Source organism: Ammospiza caudacuta, chromosome 3 (assembly GCF_027887145.1).
Source record: "Ammospiza caudacuta isolate bAmmCau1 chromosome 3, bAmmCau1.pri, whole genome shotgun sequence".
Classification (NCBI taxonomy): domain Eukaryota; kingdom Metazoa; phylum Chordata; class Aves; order Passeriformes; family Passerellidae; genus Ammospiza; species Ammospiza caudacuta.
The window spans coordinates 37,328,936-37,354,823 of record NC_080595.1 but is presented as its reverse complement, the minus strand read 5'-3'; the positions used below and the strand labels follow the sequence as shown (position 1 = coordinate 37,354,823).

At 43.5% G+C, this 25,888-nt stretch overlaps 1 protein-coding gene across 1 annotated transcript; it reads left to right on the top strand.

Annotated features, from left to right (window-relative positions):
- The first annotated feature begins 454 nt into the window (after positions 1-454).
- SRD5A2 (steroid 5 alpha-reductase 2) lies at positions 455-25,888 on the top strand. Its single transcript, XM_058802445.1, has 5 exons — positions 455-744; positions 20,955-21,118; positions 22,879-22,980; positions 23,955-24,105; positions 24,631-25,888. The coding sequence occupies exons 1-5, from the start codon at positions 461-463 to the stop codon at positions 24,695-24,697; spliced, it is 768 nt and encodes a 255-aa protein (XP_058658428.1). The 5' UTR covers positions 455-460; the 3' UTR covers positions 24,698-25,888.

Sequence of the window (25,888 nt, the reverse complement as noted above, 5' to 3'; positions counted from 1 at the left end):
CGCCGCCCTCGCTCCCGGCATGGATCGCACCGGCGGCGGGAGGGGCGGGCGCGGATCCCGGCACTGCGGGGGACGGGAGGGAAGGGGCGAGAGACAGAGGGAAGGACGGGGGACTGCTACCCGCCGGGCGGGATGGGTGGCGGGGATGGAGGGGGACAGCTCCTCTCCGGGCGGGATGGGTGGCGGGGATGGAGGGGGACAGCTCCTCTCTAGATGGGGCGGGAGGGAGGGATGGATGGAGAGGGACAGCTCCTCTCTAGGTATGGCGGGGAGGGACAGAGAGGGTCAGCTCCCCTCCGGGCGGGTCGGGGCGCCTCGCCCGCTCCGGCCCGGGGGGCTGCGCCCTGTGACGAGCCCGGGCGCTGGGAGGCAGCGCGGCGGGGCGGGGTGACGGCCGCGGCTCTAATAAGGCCGGGGCTGGCGCTGGCCGAGGGCTGCTTGCCCCCGCCCGCCCCCGAGCATGCAGTGCTTCCCCGGGCTGGTGCTGGCGCTGAGCTCGCTGCTGGGCGCCCTGGCGCTGCTGCAGCTCTCGCTGCACCTGCGGGTGCCGTCCCGCTACGGGAAGCACGAGGAGCGGCTGTGCCGGCCGCGGGGCCGGCTGCCGGCGCGCTGCGCCTGGTTCCTGCAGGAGCTGCCCTCCTTCCTGGTGCCCGCGCTGCTGCTGGCGCTGCGCAGCCCGCCCCGCCTCGAGCCGCTCGGCTGCCGCCTCCTCTGCTGCCTCTTCTGCTGGCACTACTTCTACAGGTACCGCCGCCGGGCACGGCTCCCGGCCGCCGCGCCTCGGGAAACCCAGCCGAGGGAAGCTGCGGGAGCAGCCGGAGCCGGGCGGGCGGCGCGGCCGGGGCAGGTCCTGGCTGCAGCATCGCTCCCGCCCGAGTCCGGCTGGCCATCCGCGCCCCGGGCTCCGCTCCGAGAGTGGGGACCGGCCGGGTGGGCATCTCTGCCCCGGGGGAAGGAGCACCCGGTGGTGCTCGGGTGCTTGAAGCAGGGGAGAGAGGATGGATGCTTTGAATTGTTCTCTTACGGGGAGGAAAAAAAAAAAAAAAGGAAGAAAGAAAGAAAAAAGAAATAAAAGAAGGTTTCGCTAAGTTGAAGGAAATGTTAGGATAAAACTCATCCAGACATTATGTAAAGGTACATAGGAAGCGCTTGTTGCGGGCAGGAGAAGCCCCGCGGGTGCGCCGCCGGGAGCAGCGGCGGCTGCCGAACGCAGCCGTGGGAATACGTGGGTGAGGGTGGCCGAGAGCAAAGCCACGGAGCACCGGGAGCGCACGGCTGTGCCCATGGAGCACCGGGAGCGCACGGCTGTGCCCATGGAGCACCGGGAGCGCACGGCTCTCTCTGCCCATGGAGCGCCGGGAGCGCACGGCTCTGCCCATGGAGCACGGGGAGCGCACGGCTCTCTCTGCCCGCACACCGGGAGCGCACGGTTCTCCCCGGGCACCGGGAGCGCACGGCTCCACCCGAGCACCGGGAGTGGGAGCGCACGGCTCTGCCCGTGGAGCACCGGGAGTGGGAGCGCACGGCTCTGCCCGTGGAGCACCGGGAGTGCACGGCTGGGAGCGCACGGCTGTGCCCGTGGAGCACCGGGAGCGCACGGCTGGGAGCGCACGGCTCTGCCCATGGAGCACCGGGAGCGCACGGCTGGGAGCACACGGCTGTGCCCGTGGAGCCCCGGGAGCGCACGGCTCTCTCTGCCCATGGAGCGCCGGGAGCGCACGGCTGGGAGCGCACGGCTGTGCCCGTGGAGCCCCGGGAGCGCACGGCTCTCTCTGCCCATGGAGCGCCGGGAGCGCACGGCTGGGAGCGCACGGCTGTGCCCGTGGAGCCCCGGGAGCGCACGGCTCTCTCTGCCCATGGAGCGCCGGGAGCGCACGGCTGGGAGCGCACGGCTGTGCCCGTGGAGCCCCGGGAGCGCACGGCTCTGCCCGGTGCTGCGAGGGGAGCACAGGCGCTGTGGGCGTGCGGTGCCACGGCACCAAAGTTGGTTCTTTGTGCTCAATTCGTCACTCCAGCTCCACTACCGAAGTATCAACTTGTATTGGGTTTTTTTTCTTTTCGTATCTTTTCTTTTTAGAAACCTGGTCTTGTCAGAGTCAACAAATGCTGTAGCTCTAATTAATTCTGTATTTGCTAATTAGGAGCTCAAATAAATAGTAGAGTTTTTATCCAGTGTTGGTGATAACTTTGAAGAGACATAGCTCTACAATCGCCACCCAGTTCTGCAGAGAATATCACCAGAATCCATCCTCTCCACTTCCATTTTCTGTGGAACTCTGTCGTGAGAAAACTGAATTTGGTTTATGGAATAAAATGGCTTTTATTCACAAGTGGCAAGTGCACGTGAAAATGTTATGCCATTATGTAGTAAAGAGCAATGTAACTTCTGAGGCAAAACCTTGACTTGATTTGACATTTTCCACCACCATTCCCATATCTGTTGGTTTTAGTTTGCTTCATAGAAATAGAAAACATTATTGTAATATTTGATCAGAAATAATTATTTGCTCCTCAACCAAAATCAATATATTGAAAATCCAGTTGCAGTATCTCTATAGATAGTTTAGGGATAGAAACTCAAGGCTGTTCTGGAGATATTTCAAACAGAGAATGGCTTATGTTGCTAACACTATTTTAGGCATGTATTTGTTATCACTCCCATTGTCTTTACTGCAGGAGTCAGCTTGAGGACACATCCATAACATATTTGGCTTCCAGAAAGCTGGATGTATGGATTATACGTAGTTATACAGAATATAGTTAAATGCATTCTGCTATCAAGAATTTCTGATTGTTTGAGAAACACAACTATCAATGAACACCACTGGACTAATGAAATAAGTGTAACACTACCAGTGTGCACACATCTATTGGCTCTGTGGCTTCTTTCCCAAATTTACTGCTGGACTGAGGCAAAAGCTCTGTGTTTTCATACATTTTCTCTCCCACACAGCTCGGGGATCTTCTCATCTCTCTCTGGAATATCCTTCTTCACTTTCTCACTTCAACCAAGTCTGTATAAAACTTTTCCTGCTAATACAGCGTGTTACTGCAATATCAATCTCACAGGCTGCAGCCCCTTCTCACACAAGCCATTCTGACTTTCTGTTGAATCAATATTTGAAATATTGTATTAAATATTAATACTCTGCTGTTATGTAAAAGAGCAGCAAAATCACAAAATAGAAGTTTTTCTGGGTTTCGCCTGACAATACAATAGGACAGGCAGGTTCTTTGAGGGATTCTTGGTAGAATGGCCACATGGTTGTGTTTATGATTAGAGCCTTCTTGATAACATGAAAGTTTTAACTATCAGCACAGATAATTGTTATCTACAATTTCTGGCAGATAGGATAATTTATTGTTACAGAGAATTTTTTTAGCCTGTACCATATCTTACAGTTAAACAGAATTTCTGCAGCTTTCCTCTTTTCCAAACCTTTTAGCTCCCTAGACTTTTTTAGTCCTTGGACCCTCTAAAGATTGGGTCAAATTCTTAGCAATCAGTAAGTGGCACAATAACCGTAATCTGGATTCAGCATTTAATTAAAAGAATGGGATTTACTCAGTCCTTGGAGGAAGATGAATGGAGGAGACATCCCTGACCACTGGGCATTCACAGGTTTTGCCATCCAGAATCAGCTCCAGTCTAAGCCCACCTGCAGCTCCTGGATTTTCTAGGGAGCACCTCATGGGAATTTAGGCTTCCCTGTTCCATGCTGAGAGCCACCACGTCCTGGTGACAGTGCTGGGCAAGCTGTCTTATTGCACAGCTGAAAAAGGGGTGAAAAGAAGGGCACTTACATATTATGTGCACTTGCATATTATGGCTGTTTACCTATAAAATGATGCTGAACAAATCATATACCAAGTCGCCATATACTGGTGACACTGCATTAGAAAGTTCCATTGCCATACAGTGTTTGAAAAAAGGTTCAGTAATTTGACATAACAGCCAGGATATAGTTTGACTTTTAGGGTTTTGTTTTGTTTTCATTTTATAATCTTTACTTGGAAGAATATAACAACAGTTTTAAATACTTCCATGATTAAACTTGATTGCAAGGATAATAAGTGTTATATCAATCAATAATAAAATTGCATTTACCTAATGGGTGTAGCCTACTTCATTTTCTGACTTTAAAATGTTGAAATGAATAAAGGTGTTCCACTCTTAATCATAAAGGTATTTTGTTAATCCACTAGTACTTTTACTACTGATCATCTGGTATCTGTACTTAAGCATTCCTCTGTGTTTGTATGACACATTTTCTTTGTATATTCTTGCATAATTTAGTGACTTCTTTCTCTCCACAGGGGAGCTTTTATAATTCCTAATCTTGTCTCATCTACTTTAGCAAACATACATGAGGAAGGGAAGTTTTCATCAGAGGTATGCTCAGAAGGACATTACAGTCCATAACGAAGAAACACAGACTTCCAAAAGACTGCTGTGCTTAGCAATTCTGCCTTTCTTTGTGCTCTAGCCAGCTGTGTTGCCCCAGTAGCTCCTTTTAGACTGAAGCACATATTTCAGAGTAACTTCAGTCTTGACCTGAAGACCCCTGAAAATGAAAAATCCATCATTTTCAATGTGTTTTAATTTTTACAAAAAAATCTAGTGTTTTCTTTGGTTGTGTTAATCTTCTAAATTCTTTTACCCTTACTTAAACATGTTTAAAATGTCTTGCTTAAATTTGAATAGTCTTGATTTTTGTGCCAGTGGGCCTTGCTCCTTCTATCCACCCTGTGCTAATTTAAAGCACTCCCCAGTGTCCTTCAGTATTCTCTTACCATGATATCACTTACATGGTACTGGATCATGTTTTAATTTGCTTGTTACAGAGCTGTCAAGCCCTCTGTCAGCATCAGTTTGATGCAGATAATATAGGAGCACATGATCGTGTTTCTGGGGCATTAATTACCACACATGATGTCATATTTATGCTGAATTGATGGGTTTGTGGTGGATGCAAGCCAGATATAGGGGAACAGACATTACCTGATCTGACACAGAGTTAGAGTAGTGCAGACACATGATACTTCATCCAGCATGAAGTTGGTCAGGATAAAATTACCTTTTCATAAATTTAGGAACAGCCTTAAGCCACCATAATTAACTTGTCCTGCTTTCGGACATGTTGTCAAATAGCCACAATAATTTTTTTTTATTTGAACTGAGGTATTGTAAACTAGATTTATAATATCACTGAACTACAGCAGACCCTCAATGCAAGAGGTTTTTCCTTCCTCTCAGTCCTCAGATAATTTCTGTGGCTTTTTTCCCCTCTCCTTTTTTTTTTTCTATATCCATTTCAAAATGAAGACATCAGTGTGTGATGAATGATGCAGTGCCAGAGCTGTAGTAGCATGCCTAGAGAGAACATTACTTTCCTGTTCCGCCATCCTACTCCGATGTTTACAGATTAGGAGAGCACTTCTCTGTTTGGAGTCATAGAGGGACATCCTATGTTTCCAGGCTACTTAGAACATTCTGGAGCTGATGTGACCTGGATTGTAACCAAGGTTACAATCTATCACTCCTTAGGAGTGGTTTTCATTATATCACTGTATTTCCTTCATTTTAAAATAACTTTTTTATATGGGCACACTGCTTAGAAGTGCTGTCCTGCCTACCTTCATATTCACTGCTGTCTAGAATTTGTGCCATGGGCCAGTTAAACAGTGGTGATTTTGTATTTATTGTCAGGCTCTTGAGGAGTATGCTGGAGTGTTGAAGGGACCACCCTAATACTGTTCTGGAAACTGGGTTAACACTGATGGTGCCTCATTGACAAGGACATTGATGGTTCCTCATTTAGTGGACATCTCTGCTTGCCTGCAGGAGTCCTGTGAGCCAGTTCTGGCAGAGAAAGGAGATGGTCACCTGGGAGGTGACTGCTGGCCAGGGAGCCCTTCTCTAGTGCTGCCAGAGCAGACTTTCTGCCTGGGAGGATTCCAGAGGGAGGGGATGGAGCCAGGAGACCTCCCCTCCTTCCCGCCTTGTCCAGTGGCCCGTGGTGAACCGTGACAGCAGAACAACAGAACAGCTTTCTGCCTTTGTCTGCCGCCGCTAGGCAGCAGCCTCTCTCTTTGTGCCTTTCGGGAAGGGATGAAGGCAGCCTGCTGCTGCTGCTGCTGCTGCTGCTGCTGCTGCTGAGGGGAGGAGAAGGAAGGGAAGGATCCCAGCCCCAGCCTCTTTGGCTGCTCTCCTTAGCTAGCCAGCTCTTTGTGTCTCAACAAGCACTTTATCAGCACAGCATGGCATGAATTTCATCGAATTCAAATGCTCTCTGGTGCTAAAGATAACATTCTTAAAACTGGAATAATTCGGAATCTGAAAAAAATCAAAATCTGAGTTTCCACGTCTGTTTTCAGTAAGCTCATAGCACCTTCACTTTCACAGGGTAGGTTCTGTGGTTGCAGGGGCCTCCAAAAGTGGTGGGGTAGGAAGGTAGAGAAAAGGAAGAAAGTGAGAAAAGAAATGACTGCCAAGTCTGCCATCTGTATATGCAATCTCTGTGGAAAGCTGGTCGTAAGCTGAAAATGATGGGTGGTGTAAGATGTACGTGCAGGAACACTTCTTGTGCTGAATGACTTACAAAGTATTTTACTTTGAAATGTAGTTTGTAATACAGCCTTTCGTGCTGGAGGGGCTGTGCTGGGAATGCAGCAGAAGGCCTCAGGTGGTGAGGAGAAACCCATTTGCTGCCTTTCCATTTTGCAGTCCAGCTTTAAAAACCAAAGGTGGGAAACATAACACGTGGCAATGAGAGGAAACCTTTGCAATCCAATCCCATATATATCTTCATGCTGCATTTCTCTTGCCAGTGAGGAAGACAGAGTGGTGAGGGAGCAGAGGTGATGCCATTGTGCACAATAGCAGCAGGGAAGGCCCTGTCCCACTGACTTGTGAAGATAATCCTGAAGACAGAGGTGTAAAAGACAGGGTGCTGCATGTACCCCTTCTGTGCTGCCCTTAATAGCTGGGGCACAAGCAATTTAAAGAGGCATTTCCCTTTCAAAGACCACCTATTACATTTACTTATTTATTTTTCTCTCTTGCAACTTTGTTTTAAATCAAGTCAAATCTTTGTTTTCTATTTTATTCAGTTAATATATGAACAAACCAAACTGCTGTTTTCATTTCTGAAGTGAATCTGAGAGACATTAAGTAAGGCTGCTCTTTGAGGTGCAGCTGGATCCCCAAACTCCTCTGATTGGAGGTGACCCATTTGGTGCGCCTGTAGCTGGTTTTCTACAAATTGACATATTTCTAAAGAGATCAGGGAATGCAGAAATTTGTGGCAAGAGAATGAGAAGCCCTTGAAAACTGCATCCTCATATAAGTTTTTAACACTTCTTTTGGCCAGCTTCCTTCTCTCTGGAACTAAGCTGGGGAGAGAAAGGAAAGGGCTCTTGCTCTCCCCTGCTCTGCAGAATGCAATGCCTGCCTGTGCTGCCTGGCTGGTCAGGCAGGTGCTGTGTTTACCTGGACTGGCCTTTTTTTCAAGTAGGAATACCTACTTGTGATCAGTAAGAAAAGCAGCTCAAGACTGCAGAGAAATGCCGAAGGATGGAGGCTCCAAATGAGTAAATTTTTTATAAGTTAACTTGCTTATAATTTTTAGAGGTGTTCTGTATTAGTTCATACAGAGTTTTAGTTATGTTTTCTGAAACATGAAGTGCATAAACAGAAATTAGATTAAGCTTGAAGGATATTTATATATTTAAGTGGTACTCTCCTGGCTAGTAGTGAATATAACCAGACCAGAAAACAACCACTAGGTCCAATAGACCCAACCCAGAGATTAATATTTCCCCCCACAGAAATAGTTATTTTATCCTTTGGTCTTAGAAAGTTACCATTATTAACAGTCAATAACTAAAGACATTTCTCTTGTTGGCCTCTTATAACCTCTATAATTAATCTCCCAATACAAAATCTGCAGGTATTTGACCAGTAACAAATCCTGTTCTCTTTTCCTTCCCCTTGATGCTTTGGAATAGATCCTGACCAGATTCCTTTTGGCTTTCACCAGCCACACAGTAGCACATTTGCATCCTCTCTCCTGCTGTTTGGCCTTGGCAGTAATTCTAGAACTGTCAGCAATATCCCTAACAGAGGCTGGCCATGTGCTGTGCCTCTTCTATGTATTCCTTGCTCCCCAGGAGCATTACAGTAATGCTAATATATAATTTCTTCTCTTCTGTGAAAATAGTAGATTCATTGCTATTTTTATCCAGGTTCCTCAGATTCATGTACTGATAGCCAAGAAAAGCATCTCTTCATATGCTTTGCCTCAGAATTGTAAAATGCTCATGTACCCAGTGCTAGTGTGGAGTTTGCTTCCTTGCAGTCTTGTCTAGCATTATGAACTGCTTCCTAATTCTGCTCTCAAAATAGAATACTATCTGATTGCCTTCCTAACAATTAGCACAAATAATCCTATCTATACACTCCTTTTCCAATGGGAAGTGGGCTAACATTACAGAAACCTCTCATTTTTGACCAGACCAAATTGTACCCATGTGATTTTTCCTTTTGTCTCTTGGTCTGGAAGATTTTCTGCAGAGATAACTTAAGACTTTTATCTTTTTTCACTTTCTTTCAAGACATCATGCCTCTCAGGAGTATCTTTATATCTGATGCTAATTCACCTGTGCTGTTTTGTTATTACCAGGCAGCTTTAAATGCACTAAAGGAGTATTCATGCCTGCTCTGGGACCTCACTGTTGCTGTTAATGACAAAATGACTTGGTGGGTGTCAGTCCAGCTGCTCTGCAGTGACCTGTCCAAACTGCAGTTCCAGGGCAGAGTCAGCCACTAGGACATCACCAAGGCACAAGAAGGTTGCTCTGATCTCCCCTGTGTGAGGTCTGAGCCCACCCAGGAACTTGAAGCACTTGCTATCTGTGAGCTTAAATCCTTTAGGATGACAACATTCTGAGCTCCAAACCCCACTGGGCTTTGGTAAGACTGGCAAGGATCTGGGAAAGATCTGGATTTGCGTCACCACATTCTTGGTGTTGATGTCAGAAAAGCAGAGTTATAAAGGGTTATACTAAGAAAAGAAAAAAAAAATATATATACAGGAGTTTCTGTAAATGTTTTTACTTGAAAATAGTAATGTTTTTACCAAAGAAGAAAATTATTTGTTTTAATCATGAGATGTCTGTAGTATTCCCTTTTTTGGACTACTCTTTTAAGCAGGAAATAAAAACCAAGAGAAAAGTGTTAAGGTCCACTCCATATGCCCCGTGGGAAATTTGTGATGGATCTTGCTCCTTCAAGATCCACAAATATGACTTTTTTGATTTTTTATCATAATAGAGGCAGCCATTAAGGAGGAAACAGGACTTTCATACTCAGCCAATAAATATTGTTTGACAAAAGGACACACTTTAATAGTCCCTTTGTGTACTCAAGAGCCTGTATAATTAGGTAGTTTGCCAGTTTTATGAAACTCTGTTAAGAAAAATAAAATTGTGAAATACCCTCCTAGTAGTATGATTATAAATCAGTGTCCATCCCAGACATTGCATATTTCCTTGGTGTAAGTGATATTCCTAAAATTAATTTTGGTCAAGAAGGGTTATGATAAAGAAATACTTTCAAACTTGAATTAAGAGACAATTCTTAATTTATACACCTCAATGTGTCCTTCTCTGTCCAGAAATTGGTTTAAATGGGGCAGGTGAATTGATCAGTAGGGTGATCTTTACAGAATTTGGTCAAATTATTAAATTCATGTACATCTACACCCATTTAAATGTAAGAGTTGCATTACTCTTCGCTGAGCACTCAGCTGACATTCTAATTATGTCTGCAACATCTCTTTGTTACAACAATAGCAATGGGATTATTTTGTTGTAAAACAAAACAAAACAAAAAAAACCCAATTAAAATATTAGTTAAAATGTTCCATGTAGGGAAATGGAAAAAGGTAATTCATAAGAAGAAAAAACAGTAACTTTTTTAACAGGTCCAAATTTGTGTTAAGAACCAGCTAAATTCTACCTAGCTGTGAACTTTTGAAGCACCAGTTACTACTGTATTGATACCTAAGGATGGGCAGGAAGTTTCACCATTCCTAGGAAGGGGTATCCAAATGTGACCTTCAACAGCAATGAAAAAAGGTCCTGTTTGAAGGAAGCCGGGTTTGACCTCCTCCTTCCTTACTACCCGTTATAAACATGGAGCAGCAACACCCACAGTCAGCTTTAGCCAGGTATGAGATACCATTTTCCTTACAACAGGGCTAGCTAGAGTTCACCAACTTAATCCAACACCTGCCATGCTGGGAGACTGCCTCCCAGAAATGGCTCTGGAAAATGTCACCTTGTCAAGGCTGTCTTCAAAGAGATGTGCTGTCTGCTAGAGAAAGAGGGTTTGCTTAGGGGAGACGCTAAGGAACAGATCAGTTCCCAGGCGGGACTTTGCTGAAGCAGGTCCTGAGGCAGGTGATGACCTGCAGCTCTTTGACGTCCTGGTAAAGATGGGCTGGGTGACCTTCCTGCAAAGCCAAGGCTCCTTCATCTGGGTAGTCATGCCAGCATTCAGGCTGGGCTGGAAGGCTACAGAGAGCTCTGAGTAAATTAGCTGGGCTATCCGAAGAAGTATAGTCACGTTAGCATGGTCTCCTGCTGGAGATGCACATGCAAATACTTCCAGACAGTGTGGTCCTGAGCAAACCTCCCAGTGACTCCTGTCACACATCTGGGGTAGGACAATGCATGGACCTCTATTAAACTTGTGCTGCTCCTGAGAACAGGAGAGGAAGAAATGTTGAGAAATGACAGAATGGAAGAAAAGTACTTACATTACGGTGTTGAGGGTTTTTTTTTGCCTGCTTGCTTCTCTCTAGAACCTTAAAAAAAAAAAAAAGAATCATTAAAGCATTCACATTTTAAAACTTGGCCCAGATTAAGGTTACTAAAGTGAGACACGTCTCTGACTCTTCCTAGGGAAAGCAATTTAAACTTGGCGGAGCTGTCTGAGAAGTGCGTTTGTATCTGCTCAAACAGAAAGGTCGTCAGCTAACATTTTTAGAGTCTGTTCCTCTGGTTCAGCTGAGGCTAAAATGCAAGCCTGCAATCCAGCCAAGTATGCTCTAGGCTGGCACTGTAGGGACAGAGCAAGGCTTTTCTGGCTGCTAGGATAATCAACAGAGAAGAAGTAGTCTCCTAGCTGAAGTTCTGGCAACATGGATTAGGAAAAATACAACATGTCTTGAATACAGAGAAATACATCCACTGTGAGGTTTACAGGGCTGCAAGGTGGGAAGAGACAGAAATGTCAGCTGAAAGAGCACGGGAGGGACAAGTAGGAGAGTTGTTAACAACAGCTAGGGCAGTAGTGGGGCAGGAGTGAGAAGAAATGGGAAGGAAAAGGTCATGATGTGAGAGGGCAATGCCCAGGTATCAAGAGACGATGCAGACACTGTGCTGAGTGATTCACCCAGTAGCTCTGTGTCAGGAAATCTTTTGACACATTTTGCGAGGAAACAGAGACCATTGTGACTCAAAATCAGCCCATGGCAGTTTTTCCTTAGGGAAAACAAAAAAGGCTTCTAAGTACTTTGATTATTTTAATGTAAGCACAAACTCAGGATCTGACCTGGCCACTTCAAATTTTGTTCCTCTCTATGTGGATGTACTGCCTTGAGTGCCATAAGATCATAGAGGGTCAGTATGCTGGCTGAGTATAATCTGACCAAGATTTAATGTTGAATAAGGATAGATTACCAATTGTCTGTCTTCCTTTGGCCATTTCTCAAGCCCACAGGAGCAATTTATGGAAAATAATGACACTTGATCTGATAAGTGCAGTTGTAAGAGCACAGATATGTGCATCCTTGGATTTTGTGCCAGTTTTTATGTAGACACATCCTCCTGTTCTGCTCATGATCTCAACCTCTGTGAACTCTTAAAACTCTGGTCCAGTGGAACAGGGAACTTTTTGAAGTGCACAGCATAGTGTCTGATTAAGTTACTCTGGCATGTCTTTCACACTTTTGGCAGACTCCCACAGTTTAGCAATAGGAACAAAGTGATCTGTTTTCATAAATACCAAGTGATTATTTCTGAAGAAGAAAAGAGGGAGATACCTTTCGCTGGCTAAGGCTTTGGCACACTATTGCTTAGATAAAACAACAAATATTCTCATGACCTCTAAGTGCTGTTGCCCTTTAGATACTATCAAATAGTAGAGGTAATCATGAAGCACTGTGAGATCTGCACATTTGTCATCAGCACAATCCATCTAGTCAAGTTGAACTTTAATCCCCAAATGAGTCGTTCTGTTCCCTAATCCCCATGAAAGCACAAATCTGGACCAAGTTTAATTAGGGTTTCCACTGTGATAGCTGGCCTGGTGCTGAGTCCATCAGAGCCTCTCTCTGACTAAAATAGCACCATGTTCCCATTCCCAGGCAGTTCCTGGCCACATACAGTCCTCAAATTTTCTTCTCTTTCCTAGAATGGACTAGATGGACATTTATCTAGTCTGTCCTTAACAATTGCTGCTTATTGAGACTCCCAGTGTGTTCCAATGCCTCACTGTCTTTCCCTAATATCTAAGCTGCATTTTCTATACACCTGTTCAGGCCTGTTGCTTCTTACTGTGTTCCCAGTAGACAAGAGAATGCTTGACTCCTTTCTTCTTTGCAGGAGATTTTTATACAGTTGCAGTTTGTTATGATGTCTTCCACTGGTTTTCTCTTAGTTATTTTAAAGACCCCTGAGTCCTTCAGTCTTTCCTCACATCACACTTCCTAGACCACAGCTGTTTATCTTTGAGTTGCTTCCACTTTGTCTTTTATAGAGAGCTGGACAGAGCATCATTTAAGCTCCTACTAGCACCATGCAAAGGGGAAAGATTACCTCAGGTGTCTCCAACAACACATTTTAACATTTGCCTTTTTCACAAAAGCCTGACATCATTGGCTCATGCTCAGTTTGCCACCTACCACCATTCCCTCTCCTATCCAGCCCTTTTTTCAGCCTGTCTTTTACATTTGGTCTTAAGTGTAGTATTTTGCCATTGTCTTTATTGAATTAAATCAACTGTTTTAAAACTATCAAACAAGTATTTCAAGACTATTCTAAACTCTGGTCTTCATTTCTAGTGTGCTCAGCATCTCTCAAAGCCGCATCAGCCACAAACATTGCAAATATTTTTTTCCCCAGAGGCATTATATTAATGAAAAAACTCCTGAGTAGTAGAAGAAGAGTCTTTTGCAGAACCTCCCTCAAAAGATCTTTTTAGTTTGATAGTAAACAATTGTGAACTATTCCTTGATATAATTTTTCAGTTTTGCAGCCACTTAACATCCTCCAAACAAAGTGACTTAAAAGGTTGACATGTGAGACAGTAAAAAATCTAAGGTCAAGACATAGGACATTGTCTGCTCCTACCATCCCTCTCTTGTGATACATCCAATTCATGTCAATTCCTTCACTCAACAAACCTACCTCATGAAAATAGGGTTGCATATGGAAATGAGTCCTGTGCCCAGCTGTTACAGACCCACAGGACTGTGAGTCAAAGAGGCTGTGACAGGTATTGCTGCTCAGACAAGAGGCTGATCAGGCTGCACATTCTGCACTCCCCTGACTTGGCTGTGTAGTGTCTGAGGACAAACTGTGAGTTTGCAGAGGATGGTACTAATTTCAGCAGGGATCTGTACAGGGAACATATTCCCTTTGCTCTATTAGCTCCATTTCACCTTCTTTGGCTATGAAAGAGAAAAGTACTTTTTAAAAAAATCTCCATCTTTTTGATGGATATGCCAAATTTGACAAGGGATGGTGAGAAAGATATTATATCTGGTTCATCTGGCTCTTGTTTCAGTTGTCTTTGCTTAAGGGCAGTCCATCAATTCTTCCCTTTGTATAGTTCAGCTCTCATTCTGATCTCCTTTCTGCAATACAAATAAAAAAGAAAAAGTGACTGAGTGATAGCAAAAGAAAATAAAATAATAAATTAAGAATATTTCAAACCTATTTGGTTTATACCAAAATAGAAACACTTAAGAAACAAATATGCTGATATAAATGTGTACTGAGTGTAATTTGCTGATGGATTGTGACTTGCTGAGGCATCTTGATAGTGCACCAAACCCAGCAGTTCTGTTCTTGGTGTCCCTTTAGAAATTGTATAATAATTAAAGTACAGTGTTTTGGTCCTGTTTCTGCAAAACCAGTATGATGCTTTTCAATTTTTAATGCCTTTTTCCCAGAAGAATTCTCCTTTGTTGGTTCTGTCTGGATGCTGGAAGTCACTGGGAGATACCAGATTTTCTAGTGACATTTTCAAAAATAATAGAAGAAAACTAAGAGGAGTAATGAAGTAATTTCTAAACAAAATTGCAAAACACTTTTGAAACCTGGCCCCTGTTGCAGTGAATTTGGAAGGGGAAAAATTTTTGCCTTGGAGCCAAGCCTACACAATTATTTTCTACTAATTAAAACCAAATACCCATTTTATACCCATTTTAAGGTCTTATTCCTTTCCTTTTTCCAAATTTGTTTTCCAACCACTTACATTTTATTAAATATAGCACATCTAATAATACCTGTATGCAATGTGAAGAGGACTAAGCTTTATCTATAAACTGTATTTATCCTTCTTACTTTGCTAAATGCACAGCATGCTAGCAATGTATATCAATCAATGAGGCATTACTGACTAGTTCTAGCTGGTCACAATGACTAGTTCAGGCATTTATAATGATGGAACTGAGTATTACATAGGTCAGATTCCTTAAATTTATCCAAGGTTAAATGCATCATGGTTTTTTTTCCTTCAATGATTGATAGTGATACAGAAGCACCATTTTTTAGCCTTTCCCATGAGATACACATGCTTTTGAAAATATTTTTTTCCTATATCCCCCTTCATTCAAAGGCAGTTGTAAGGAAGTGTGCTTTTCTGACCTGTCTCCAAGGTTTCAACCTGAAATCTGTTTTTAGCTCTGTGGCCACAAGTCAAGTGCAGTTGCTGATTCCTTTGACTGTTCTGCAAGTGCTGTCATCCATGGTGTCAGCCTTCCTGGCACAGCAAGAACCACGCTGGAGCTTTACTCATAAATGCTGGTGTTAAGCAACTGCTAATCTATTCTAAGGAGTTTATCATCTTTGAGATGTTCAGTTTGTAAAAAATGTTAGATGAGTCATGAGACATTATGAAACCCTGAAGGTATCACACTGGATTAGAGCAGAGGCCCTTCACAGTCAGCACTCTGTCTTGGCAGAAGCCAGAGCCAGATCATTCAAAACAAAATGCAGTAAATGGTGGGCAGTTGTCCTCAGCAGCTGCTACCTTCTGCCTCTCTTCACTGGAATATAATTTATCCTCTGAAATATAACAATTACTATTCATTCCAAATCTTTGTGTTCTCTCTGTTGAAGAATCTGCCTTTGTCTGTCATTTCTGATAATCCTCCCTCTCTCAGTCCTACCCAGCTCTTTACTTCAGTGGTTTTTTCTATATTACATTTAATAGAAATCTCATTGCATTCAAACTAACTTCCCTTCAGTATCAGGACAACTGTTGGTCACAGCTATTCAGCTCTCCCAAATAAATTATTTTCCAGTATTGTGTGTTATTTCTCATCTGAAATAAGTTTATTCTTATTAATCTTCAGTACAAGTTCAGCAGTCCCCATGGTTCAGTATGGCAGTCACAAGTCTCTTCACATTTTCCCACTGATCCTACTGCATTTCTGATGTCTTTGCATTAAATCAGTGCTGCCCACACTTTCTTTTTCCCACTGCCTTGCTTCTCAAGAACTCCTTGAAACCCAGTTAAGATGCCATATGTCTCAAGATTTCCTCAGTCCTCCTCCCATATCTTGATCAGATGTGTGCCTCTACCTCTTGACCAAGAAAGATGAGTCTGCTCCTGCCACAAGTCTTCACCAGCCCTGGACCTGACACTAAGAGACAACAAAGAAAGACTGTCCCTACAATAACAGGCTTCAGGTTGGATTTATCTTGGAAGTTAACCACAAACATCCCAAGGACAGTAGATTGACCCAATTTTTTTAGATAGACTCATCAGAAATTAACCAGATATGGCAGGTTTAGTATTGTTTTACACAGCTGAATCAAAAGATTTAAAATCATATATCTATCTTTCTTATTACTTAAATTAGAGCCATAAAAATTTGTCCAAAGATCTTTGGAGGAACATGGAGTAGGGTATTTTGCATGCGGAAAAACATTCCTGACTTTGAAAAGAGAGTTCATTCCAACTTAGTTTTTGTCATCACTAGATAGATAAATCTGCATGATTAAAATAAAAAAGATTGTTCTCTTGCTCCCCTTGCTGACTCTATTCAATTATTTAAGCTGTGTTAAGATGAGCTTACAAACTGGCCACAGTCCAGGAACTGATTACAGCTACCTGTAGATAGCATGATGAAGGAGGGTTAAAATGCCTAATTTCACTTTTGGAAGTATTTTTGAGTATTTTCTTTTACTTTCCCTTCAAACTGATAGCAAATTAGCCTACTGCTTGGAACGGAAAATTTACCCATCACATTTGTTTTAACCCAGTCTGGGATAATTGAAAATTTTTAATTGGCCACAGGAAAATTAGGTGCCAGATTGTGTCCTGGTGTGGACTTGACAGTTTTCTCCTATAAATATCCAATGAGAATTATTGTAACACAACTCAAAACCAGTAAAAGTTTAAAATTACCTCAGAGTGCATTTAACCTACAAATAAACTACAGAATGGGGCTCAGAAAGTATGTGCAGACTAATCAGCAGCAGATGTCTTTGGGACATCTAATTTGGCATCCATAACTCTCCAGAATAATTAGAAGCTTTGTGTAAGGCACCACAGCCACCCCAAACAGAAGTCCATCCTGTTTGTGAACAACTTGATCCTTTGTCCAAGTGGTCAGGTATGCCAAGGGTGCCAGCAGCTCCCTAGTAATGTGTTTCCAATTACAACCTATGGTATCAATTGTTGGTGCAAAGAGAACTGGTGTGTGTAATCTCCCCAGGTCTGGACACCATTCTTGTCAATCTGTGCACAAGAAAGATTGAAAGTAATTCCATGGTTTGATGGCAGGCCAATTCTTTCATGCCTGACTGGTCTGTAGTTAGTGTAACACAAATCACAAGGTTTTTCTTATCACCTGAGATACAGGTATTTGTACAAATAAGAAAATTAAAACAGCCCCATAAGGAAGGAGGTGCAGTAGAGTTTAGAGAGCTGTCCTCTACTTAGAGAGGTCTTTGTTTGAGAAGGTATCAGTAGAGTGGTGAGAACTGCAGACCTCAGCAAGGAGTTTTCAGGGAGTGAGAAAAGGGGCTGAAACACGGGCCCTCGATGGAGCAGGACCCATCATTAACTCACCTACTGCACGAGCCCTGCAGCAGCTGCACAACCCCGCCTGTCAGTGTTTTCCAGGCTCAGCTCAGTGCACACATGAGCTGGGAGCTCCCTGAGGGCACCACCCTCATGGGAGGGCCTGGCTGCCCGCCCTGACCTGAGCCATCAGCCCTCCCCACCCTTTGTACCTCTGGGTGGGACAAGCAAGGAGCCAGGGTACATGGAGCCCAGGCCATGGGCAGTGGTTCTCAGGCACCGTTTTTGGCACCTTGGTTCATCCTCACCAGGCAGTCAGGGCAGGCCCTGGCACCCACGGTCCAAGGAGAACCAAAATGTCGCTGCAAGGACTCAGAGCATTCCTGGTCAGGAGAAGTCCATAAGTCTCTCCTGGAAGCTGGCCAGGGTCACAGGGGATGGGCCAAGGCATTCAGACAGTGCCCCAGGATGAGTAGGGACAAGACTGGGTTATGGCCAGCACCTGCTTTCAAGGAGAAAGGCACCACATCAGCCCTGCCCACCTTGCCATCCTCCTGCTTCCTAGCCCTTTGTTTGTCCTGGTTAGACCCAGAAGGAGGCCTGGTGGCAGAGGCATGGATGGGCAGGCTCAGCAGGAGGCTGGTGGCCCACAGGCCTGGAGGGAACCAAGTGTCCTCCATTCTGGGCACCCTTGGCCCAGCTGCCCTGGGTGTGAAACACCTCGAGCTTCCAGGTGCATAAATGAGTTGTTACTGTCTGAAACACTGCAACTAGGGCCTGGAGAGGAGAAGACACAGCAGGAGCATAACCATCTGTGACTGACAATCTGTTGGAGGACTGACAATCTACTCTTAGTGGATTATGGTAACATTTGTGAAAAGATTTCCACCTTCTGTGGAAAGAACAGCAAACCTATACTTTCCCTGGGTTTAGGTGAGAGTCTCCAGAATTTTCAAGAAGCTGGACTAATACATCTAAGATGAAATTTGATGCAATGTCAAATGATTTTCTCTTCAAAACTTGGGGTTTTTTTGAAAATAAATGATGGGGAAGAAAATGAATAATGCATTATTCATTCATTTAAAAAGAAGCTGCTGGCAATGATTTAGTCAGATGCAGTGCCTTTGGCTGGTAAAGATAATAAAGGAGTAATGAATTAGTCATCAATACTGCACCGAAAGTAAAAGGTCAAATTTGTCATTGGACTAAAACCAAAAGGCCAGATTTGTTCTGTTATTCTAAAATGGTGGTCTTCAGGACCCCTTTGATTTTCACACTGCAAAATAGTTCCAGCAGAGCTGCAGACTCTTCCATGGAATATTTAAAACTAATAAATACCCCTGCTTTATCTCTGTGGCTTTTTCAGATCTCATCAGGAATAGTTTGTGCACCCTCAACTAGCCATGTAGTACAATCTCATACAGAGAATTGAATCTGGCCTCTGGTTTAACAGACCCACAGAGATTTCCTTGGAGAATTTGTTCCACAACAAATTTCTTGGATGAAATCCTGACTTGGATTGTCCAAACTGCTACAAGGCAGGATTACAGTGATGCCAGGATTTTACTACCTCAACAACTAAACAAAGCTGGTGCCTCCTGGCTCCCCTGCCATCGTACTTTTACTTGGCATGCAGGTTCTTTCTGTCCTGTGTGCACTCCATGGCACAGAGGTTTGTGGCCTCCTGTTACTGCAGGATAAATCACCTTTCAAGGGCCAATAACCTCTACAGCAATAGCAGCACCAGGAAGCAGCACAGAAACAATCAGTTTTTCTGGGACCTGAGAACCTTCTGTTTGCATTCAGCTGTAAATCTCAGAGACTCTTAAACCTGACTGGTTTTGACAAAGGATAAAGCACTGCCAGTCCTGCTTGAATCTACTGTGTAAATTCACCTCCTAAATAATTTTGTGTGGTTTGCATCATTCCCTCTCCGATACAATTTGCTGTCTTCAACCCTGCATGTGAAATTTTCACACTTTTTCTCATAACTGTTCAGATCAAATTTGTCTTGTCAATATGACTTCAGCAGCAGATCAGAATGCTAAAGCTGGCTTTGCTTACTCATAACTCCAGCATCACATTCCCAAAGGGCATGATCAGTAATTATTGGTAACATTACTCCAAAGAGCATTCCTTCCCATTCTGTAATAAATATGACAAATGTGATATCACTATCTGAAGAACATTTTCCATACCTCTTACGTTTCTCTTTCTTTAAAAGTATTTAGCACTTCTGCATCACAGCTGCCTTAATTGCTGGAAATCTGTCTTGCCTTGCTTTGGAAAGCAGTGAATTAACATGCTGCTGCTTGTACTCTGCTTACTCACTTCCAGACATGGAATGATTTAATCTAGATTTATAATATTGTGAGATTTTATGCCTCAGCTTGCTTTAGTTGACACTTGCAACATGGGATGTGAATTACTTATCAGCAATGCTTATATACTGGTATGATGAGCACCATCCAAAGACCAAGAGGGCAAAAGAAAGAAATTTAGAGTGTAGATTTTTCCACTCACAGAACTTAAGTGGCCAGGTAAGAAAACACTTACTAAAAATTAATATAACTTCTTTGTTTCACTCTCCCAGGGATGATATGGATTGCCTGAAGTGTCAAGGGGGGTACTCCCACCTGAAGCAAACATACATATAAATTAAAACTATACAAGCACCAATTATTTGCTGACACAGATGTTAATGCTACTGTGAGCACAGCTGTTGTCTAAGAAAGCCCTAGGTGCTGTAGCTGCATGGAAATCTTGGTGTTTAGCATTTTAAACTTATGGATGTAGCTCTTCTTATTTTAAACAAAAGTTTGAAAGCATGGAGGGGAGGCAGGGACTGGAGGTAAAGCAGCTCCCCAGGCAGGGAAAAACAGTGCTCTGCCCCTACACTGAAGTGTCCAAGCAGAGCAGGACAGAGCTGTTGTGTGTTAGAGGTGCATGGGTGTCTCTTTCTGAGGGAAGTGGGAGAGGCTGAGACAGGAGATTACATCTTGGGCTGTATACTGCAGGGGTGAGAGAGCCAGAGGGTCTCAACACTGCCTTCAAGCCCATCTGCCACCATGAGTTAAAGCCCTCAGGGATCAGGAATATCTTCTCCATAACAAAGCTCCTCCCGATGCTGCTCGATGCTCGTGGCATAGTAATCGTTGTTTGGAGAATCAGTATTGCAGTGGGTGCTGCCCTTCACAAACATCAGTGATGTCTGAACATCATGTCCCTGTGTCCCTCCGCAGCAACCAATCTTCCCTTGGCCCACTGGAGCATTAAATCAAGTCTGGAAATGAAAATGCAGTTTGTGGGCACGAATTCCTCATTTTCACCAACAAGCATAGAGAAAGATACAGAGACATTCTGAAAGCATCAGTGAATCTGGATGAGCTTTCTAACTTCCCACCTTGGGTGCAGTCCTGCAGGACCAGAAAAAGATGTGTATCTGTAGGATTTCATGTTCCAAATAAATTACTGATCTTATATTGTTGCAGTTCTTTTCAAATTTTTTGTCTTTATTGACCTATTTTCTACTTTGTGCTTTGTTCAAGTTTTTTCCCTACAGCAGAGAAATTGCAAATACAATGTTATCGTGAGCAATGTGCTGACTTTTTTTTCTTATCTACCTTAGGACATTTATTTACCCTTTCTTCACTAGAGGCAGACCTTTCCCACTGCAATTGCTTTTCTTTGGCATGTTATTCTGTATCTATAATGGCTTCCTCCAGGGGTACTACCTGATTTACTGCGCTGAATACCCAAACGATTGGTGCACCGACATCCGATTTACATCAGGTAATTACAGCTGCAGGACTCCCAAGATCTAATCTCCAAGCAATTTGCAAGCATTTTGAATTATGTCCTAATCTTCAGTGAACATGTGAGTCAAACCTGTAGTGATGGAAATCAGCATAAGACCTGCTTGCTGGCCCAGATAAAACAAATGTGCAGTAACTTTTTTTTTCCTGTTAGGCAGCCACCTTTGAAGGTATATCATGTTGTGTGTTGGCCTCAAATCATGAGCCTTGTTTTATTGACAGCACTCCAGAGCCTCCTGCTGCTGTGGGCCACGGAGATGCAATCTCAGGCCCCAGGTGCAGGGGGCTGTGCCCTTGCTCAGCCAGAAGCGTGCACCCAGCAGTGGCTGTGTGCGAGCACAAGCTGGGGCTTTCTCTTCCCTGCCAGGCAGCTTTGCACTCCATGCAGCTAGTCTGAGTGAGAGAGAAAAGCAGGGCAAAACCCCAGCATGAATGAGGCTTTGGGGACAAAGAGCTCTTTTTTCTCATGTAAAGGCACAGGGGAAGATTAGAGATCACGCACAGTCTGCTTGTATGCTAATACGATTCCTTTCTATTCTGTAACTTAATAGCCTAGCTGAATTTCACCCTGTAAAATCCCCCAGAGAATAACTGAACAAGAGCAGTTAGATGGCATTACAGATTTGGTACTGCACAGAGAGTGGTTTTAAATGTTAACATAGAAATGAGGATTAACATGGATGTCTGAGGAAACATTTCGGATACAATAAGTACAAACTAACCAAGGTACTTTCTATGCCCTGTTTCAGATGATGGATGCAAGTCTGGTCCTTTCAGACAGCATCACATACTAAAAATTCTGGAAATTGTTTTGTAAGACCTATCATATCCAACAAAGAAAACACCATATAACTTCATTTTCATGATAAATAGTATATATATATTTAATGTTTAAAAAAAAGAAAAAGAAAAAAGAAAATCAGTATTAGCAGTACTTGAAATATTAAGGAAAAAACAAACAGTATATTCTTCCTCCACAGCTCTTACCAATTTTCTGTTGCTACTGGAAGTGTTGAGGTTTTATCAGCATTTAGTCTTTTATCTATACATTGTAGTGCACACACTACTTCTTTTCTTGCTTTCCCATCATTGTCAGAGATGGTTTTCTCAGTGTCCAACATGTCACAAAATGAAGGGCATATAATCTGCAGACTTTCTCAATCAAATGCCTCTGGTTTTTCAGTTAAATGGAATCTGGTCAATGGATCACTCTGGCCAGATAATGTCAGCATCCCTCAGCAAGTACCTCCTTTCCATCCATGCCAAAAGCTCTGTCCAGGCAGCCTCACTGCCAGTGGACTGGGAGGTGCTGAAATGTAGGTTCCTTTCCCAGCTCCAGTGATGTGCTGCATAACTCTGTATCTCTGTGCTCCCCTTTCCTCAGCAGTAGAAGGAGGGTCTTGTCTCCAGCTCAGTGCTTACTTTGTGCACAGCTGTGGCTGGCTGTCATCAGCTGTGGTGGCCATGGGTACTTTGTGTCCCCCCATCAGTATTCAATAAATGGGGACTACGGTGACCTGGAAGTTCAGCGGAAAGTGCTCTGGTGTCACCAGTCACCTGTGCTTCTCCTGTTCAGTGACCTTCTTGGTAGCAATGCACCTTTTGACTTGAAAAAGAATCCACCCACCTCACATTATGACCCCTATCTGTCTGCTGCAAAGACAAACATCCCACATCCTTGAGCAGGGATATCTGGACAGAGCTGTCTTTGTAATCCATTTCTTGTTGGTTTCTTAGGCCTCCTCTTATTTCTGCTGGGAATGGGAATCAACATTCACAGTGATCTCCTGCTGCGCCAGCTGAGGAAACCCGGGGAAGTCACGTACAAGATTCCTCAAGGTACATTCTTATCCCCCCCTTCCCTGCAGGAAGTAGGGCAGCAGAATAAACAATGTTTTCTGGCTGAATTCACAGGAGAGTGACAGTAATGGCAGAGAAGCTGGTCTTGCACAGGTATTTGGTTCAGGTCTCCCCCAGGCTGCAGGTACTGCTGTGAGCTGGCTGCAGGCAGTCCAAGGAAAGCAGCAAGAGTATCTGGAAAACACAGACTTAGTGGAGAGATTTAGGAAATTGGCTGGTAATTCTGAGAAGATTGAAGTGAACACAGGAAGAGGATTTTAACTTTGCAAAAGGCAGCTGCAAAGAAGGAAATAGTCTTCTACATGCCCAGAAAGAAGTAGTAGTTGATTGCTTACCATGCAAAAGGTGGATTCAAAGTGTAAACTTTAGGGGAAAATAACAACACCAAGGATGCAATTGCTGAATTGCCTTTCCAGGAAATGTCTAGCTCTGTAGAGCAATGTGGATAGGAATCCAAGAATTTCTTGGGCTTGGTATTGACTCCTTCTGCTGCCTTGTTATGGATGGCGATATGTCTCTCCCAGAGTTTCTCACCTCCAATATTTACCAGTCTCTTGTAAATGTTGCATAAAACTGAGATCCAGATTTTGCATTCCCCACAGGCAATGAAGTTGCAAAATATTTTTAGGACATGAAAAGGATTGACTAATACTAATTCTTATACTTTAAATCTAATAATGGTCTTTCTTAAGTTATTTTCCAAATGAAAATAAATGGTTGTGAAAGTGCTGGAAACATCTGAGTCAGAATCCCTGCTGATTCTTGTATTTACACATGAACTTCAAACAAGATCCCCCTTTGGCACAACTCCACTGGCTTCAGGGAAGTGCATTTAGGTTGCTGCTATGGGCTGAATAAGAAAGGGCACATATTCTCCTGCTGACTTTATGTGAAAGAACCTTCCATGTGCAGGAGATGACTGTAAAAATTAAATATTTTGTCTGTTGCTGCAGGAGGACTGTTCACCTACGTTTCTGGAGCCAACTACTTTGGAGAAATTGTGGAATGGTTTGGTTTTGCCATTGCAACCTGGTCCCTACCAGCTTTCGCCTTTGCCTTTTTCACTCTCTGCTGCATTGGTCCACGTGCTTATCACCATCACAGGTATCAAACTGTTCCTTGCCATATGCTGCTACTTCCCCTTGGAATGCAGTTTGCAAAATGCCAGGGAGGACCAGAGCCAGGATTTGGAATAAAACTGAAATCTGAAGCCACATACAGGAGGTGTATTGGCTTATTTGTGTAAGGCAAGCAGGCAGCTGGTGCCCCTGGCCTGACAGTCATTTATTGTGACCTGAGCTGCATCACTGCTTCCACCCTCCTAAAGCCTCTCTTTACTGAGCCCCATAATAGGAGCCTTTCCTTGCAGCCTCTGCAGTCCTTTGGAACAGATATGTTCTGAATTCCTAAAATTTCTACTTTAGTCCTGTTAGAACCTTAACAGTATTATCAGTTAATTAAATAACCAGGTGTAAATAGTTTTGGAGCTGCTCTTTTGCAGAATTACACACTGATATAACAAAGAAAGGCAGCTTAGAGCAGTTTTAAGGTTCCTCAGCTGATCTGTATTGAAACTGTGCAGTTTCCCTCCATGCATGCAGGTTCACTGTCTTGCTTATTTTCTTTCAGGTACTACCTCAAGACATTTACGGACTATCCAAAATCAAGGAAAGCCTTGATTCCTTTTGTTTTTTAATGAATGAAATATGGACTCTTTGTTTTGTTTTTATAGGAATTTTTTTCCAATTCCTAGTTTTAAGGCTAGGTCTGACTATAATTAATTGTATAGATGATATCCCAGGATTGTAGCAGACAAGAAGGTAATTTGGAATGGAAGTTCTTGTTTTAATTTGAGGGGAAATTGCAGATAGCTGTGGGCAAAAGGACTCCCCAACAAACATATTTGCTTCTCTGTGCAGCTCTATCTGTGGGAACAAGTAGGTACCTGCATTGACATCAGAGAAAAGACATTGGCTAAATATTGTTGTGGAAAAGTAAAAAGTAAGCCCATTACTTTGGAGAATCCAATTTACAGCACTTCTGCAACTGCCCCTGCTGCCCCCACGCTGTAGCGCTCGTGCCCTCGCTCTGCTGGCAGTGCCCTGGGTGTTGCCATACCTTAAACGAGACAGGGGGGTCTCATTTGCCCCAAAAAATTACTCAGCCCATTAATTTTCATCTAAAAGGCATCTAAACTCCCAGAAACACAATGTAACAGGAGGGAGCTTGTGCTGGCACAAGGCTGGGAGCAGTGTGCCATGGCACAGAGGTGAGGCACACAGAGATGGAAGCTGGCACTCACAAGCACAATGTCTGTGTTCCTTCCTTAAGCATTACTTCCCTCACTGTCAGATGATTAATCTTCAGCCATCAGGGTTTGTTTTTTAAAAGTACTTTGTTATAGCAATTGTAGATCCATTAGCATTTCTTTTCTCTTGCAAATCCAGATCTTTTTTTCAGAATAAAAATTTTTCCACTCGGTTGTTGTTCATAAAAAGATTTGAAATGGTGATGTATGATAAAAATCACAAGAAATAAAAAGCTCTGTGTTGAAGAAAATGTTCTCTGACACTGGCAGTACATTTTGTCTATGGAGAATATTTTCAGATACTCTTATTAGGAAATGATGCAGGGATATTACTGAATTTTTACAATCAGACAGAATGCCTCTTCCTAATTTCAGGATAGTTAGGAATTTTCCAAAAAATGTCATTAACCCAAATAGGAGGAGATGTCCCCTTGGATGCTGATAGTTTTGGTTACCCTTTAGAGCATAAAATCCTGCTAAGAATTATGCTGATCAGCTGGCAAGAAAAATACCAGACTGCACATATGAAACATACTACCTACTGTTGGAGTGACCTGATTGATTGTATGCAATTTCCTC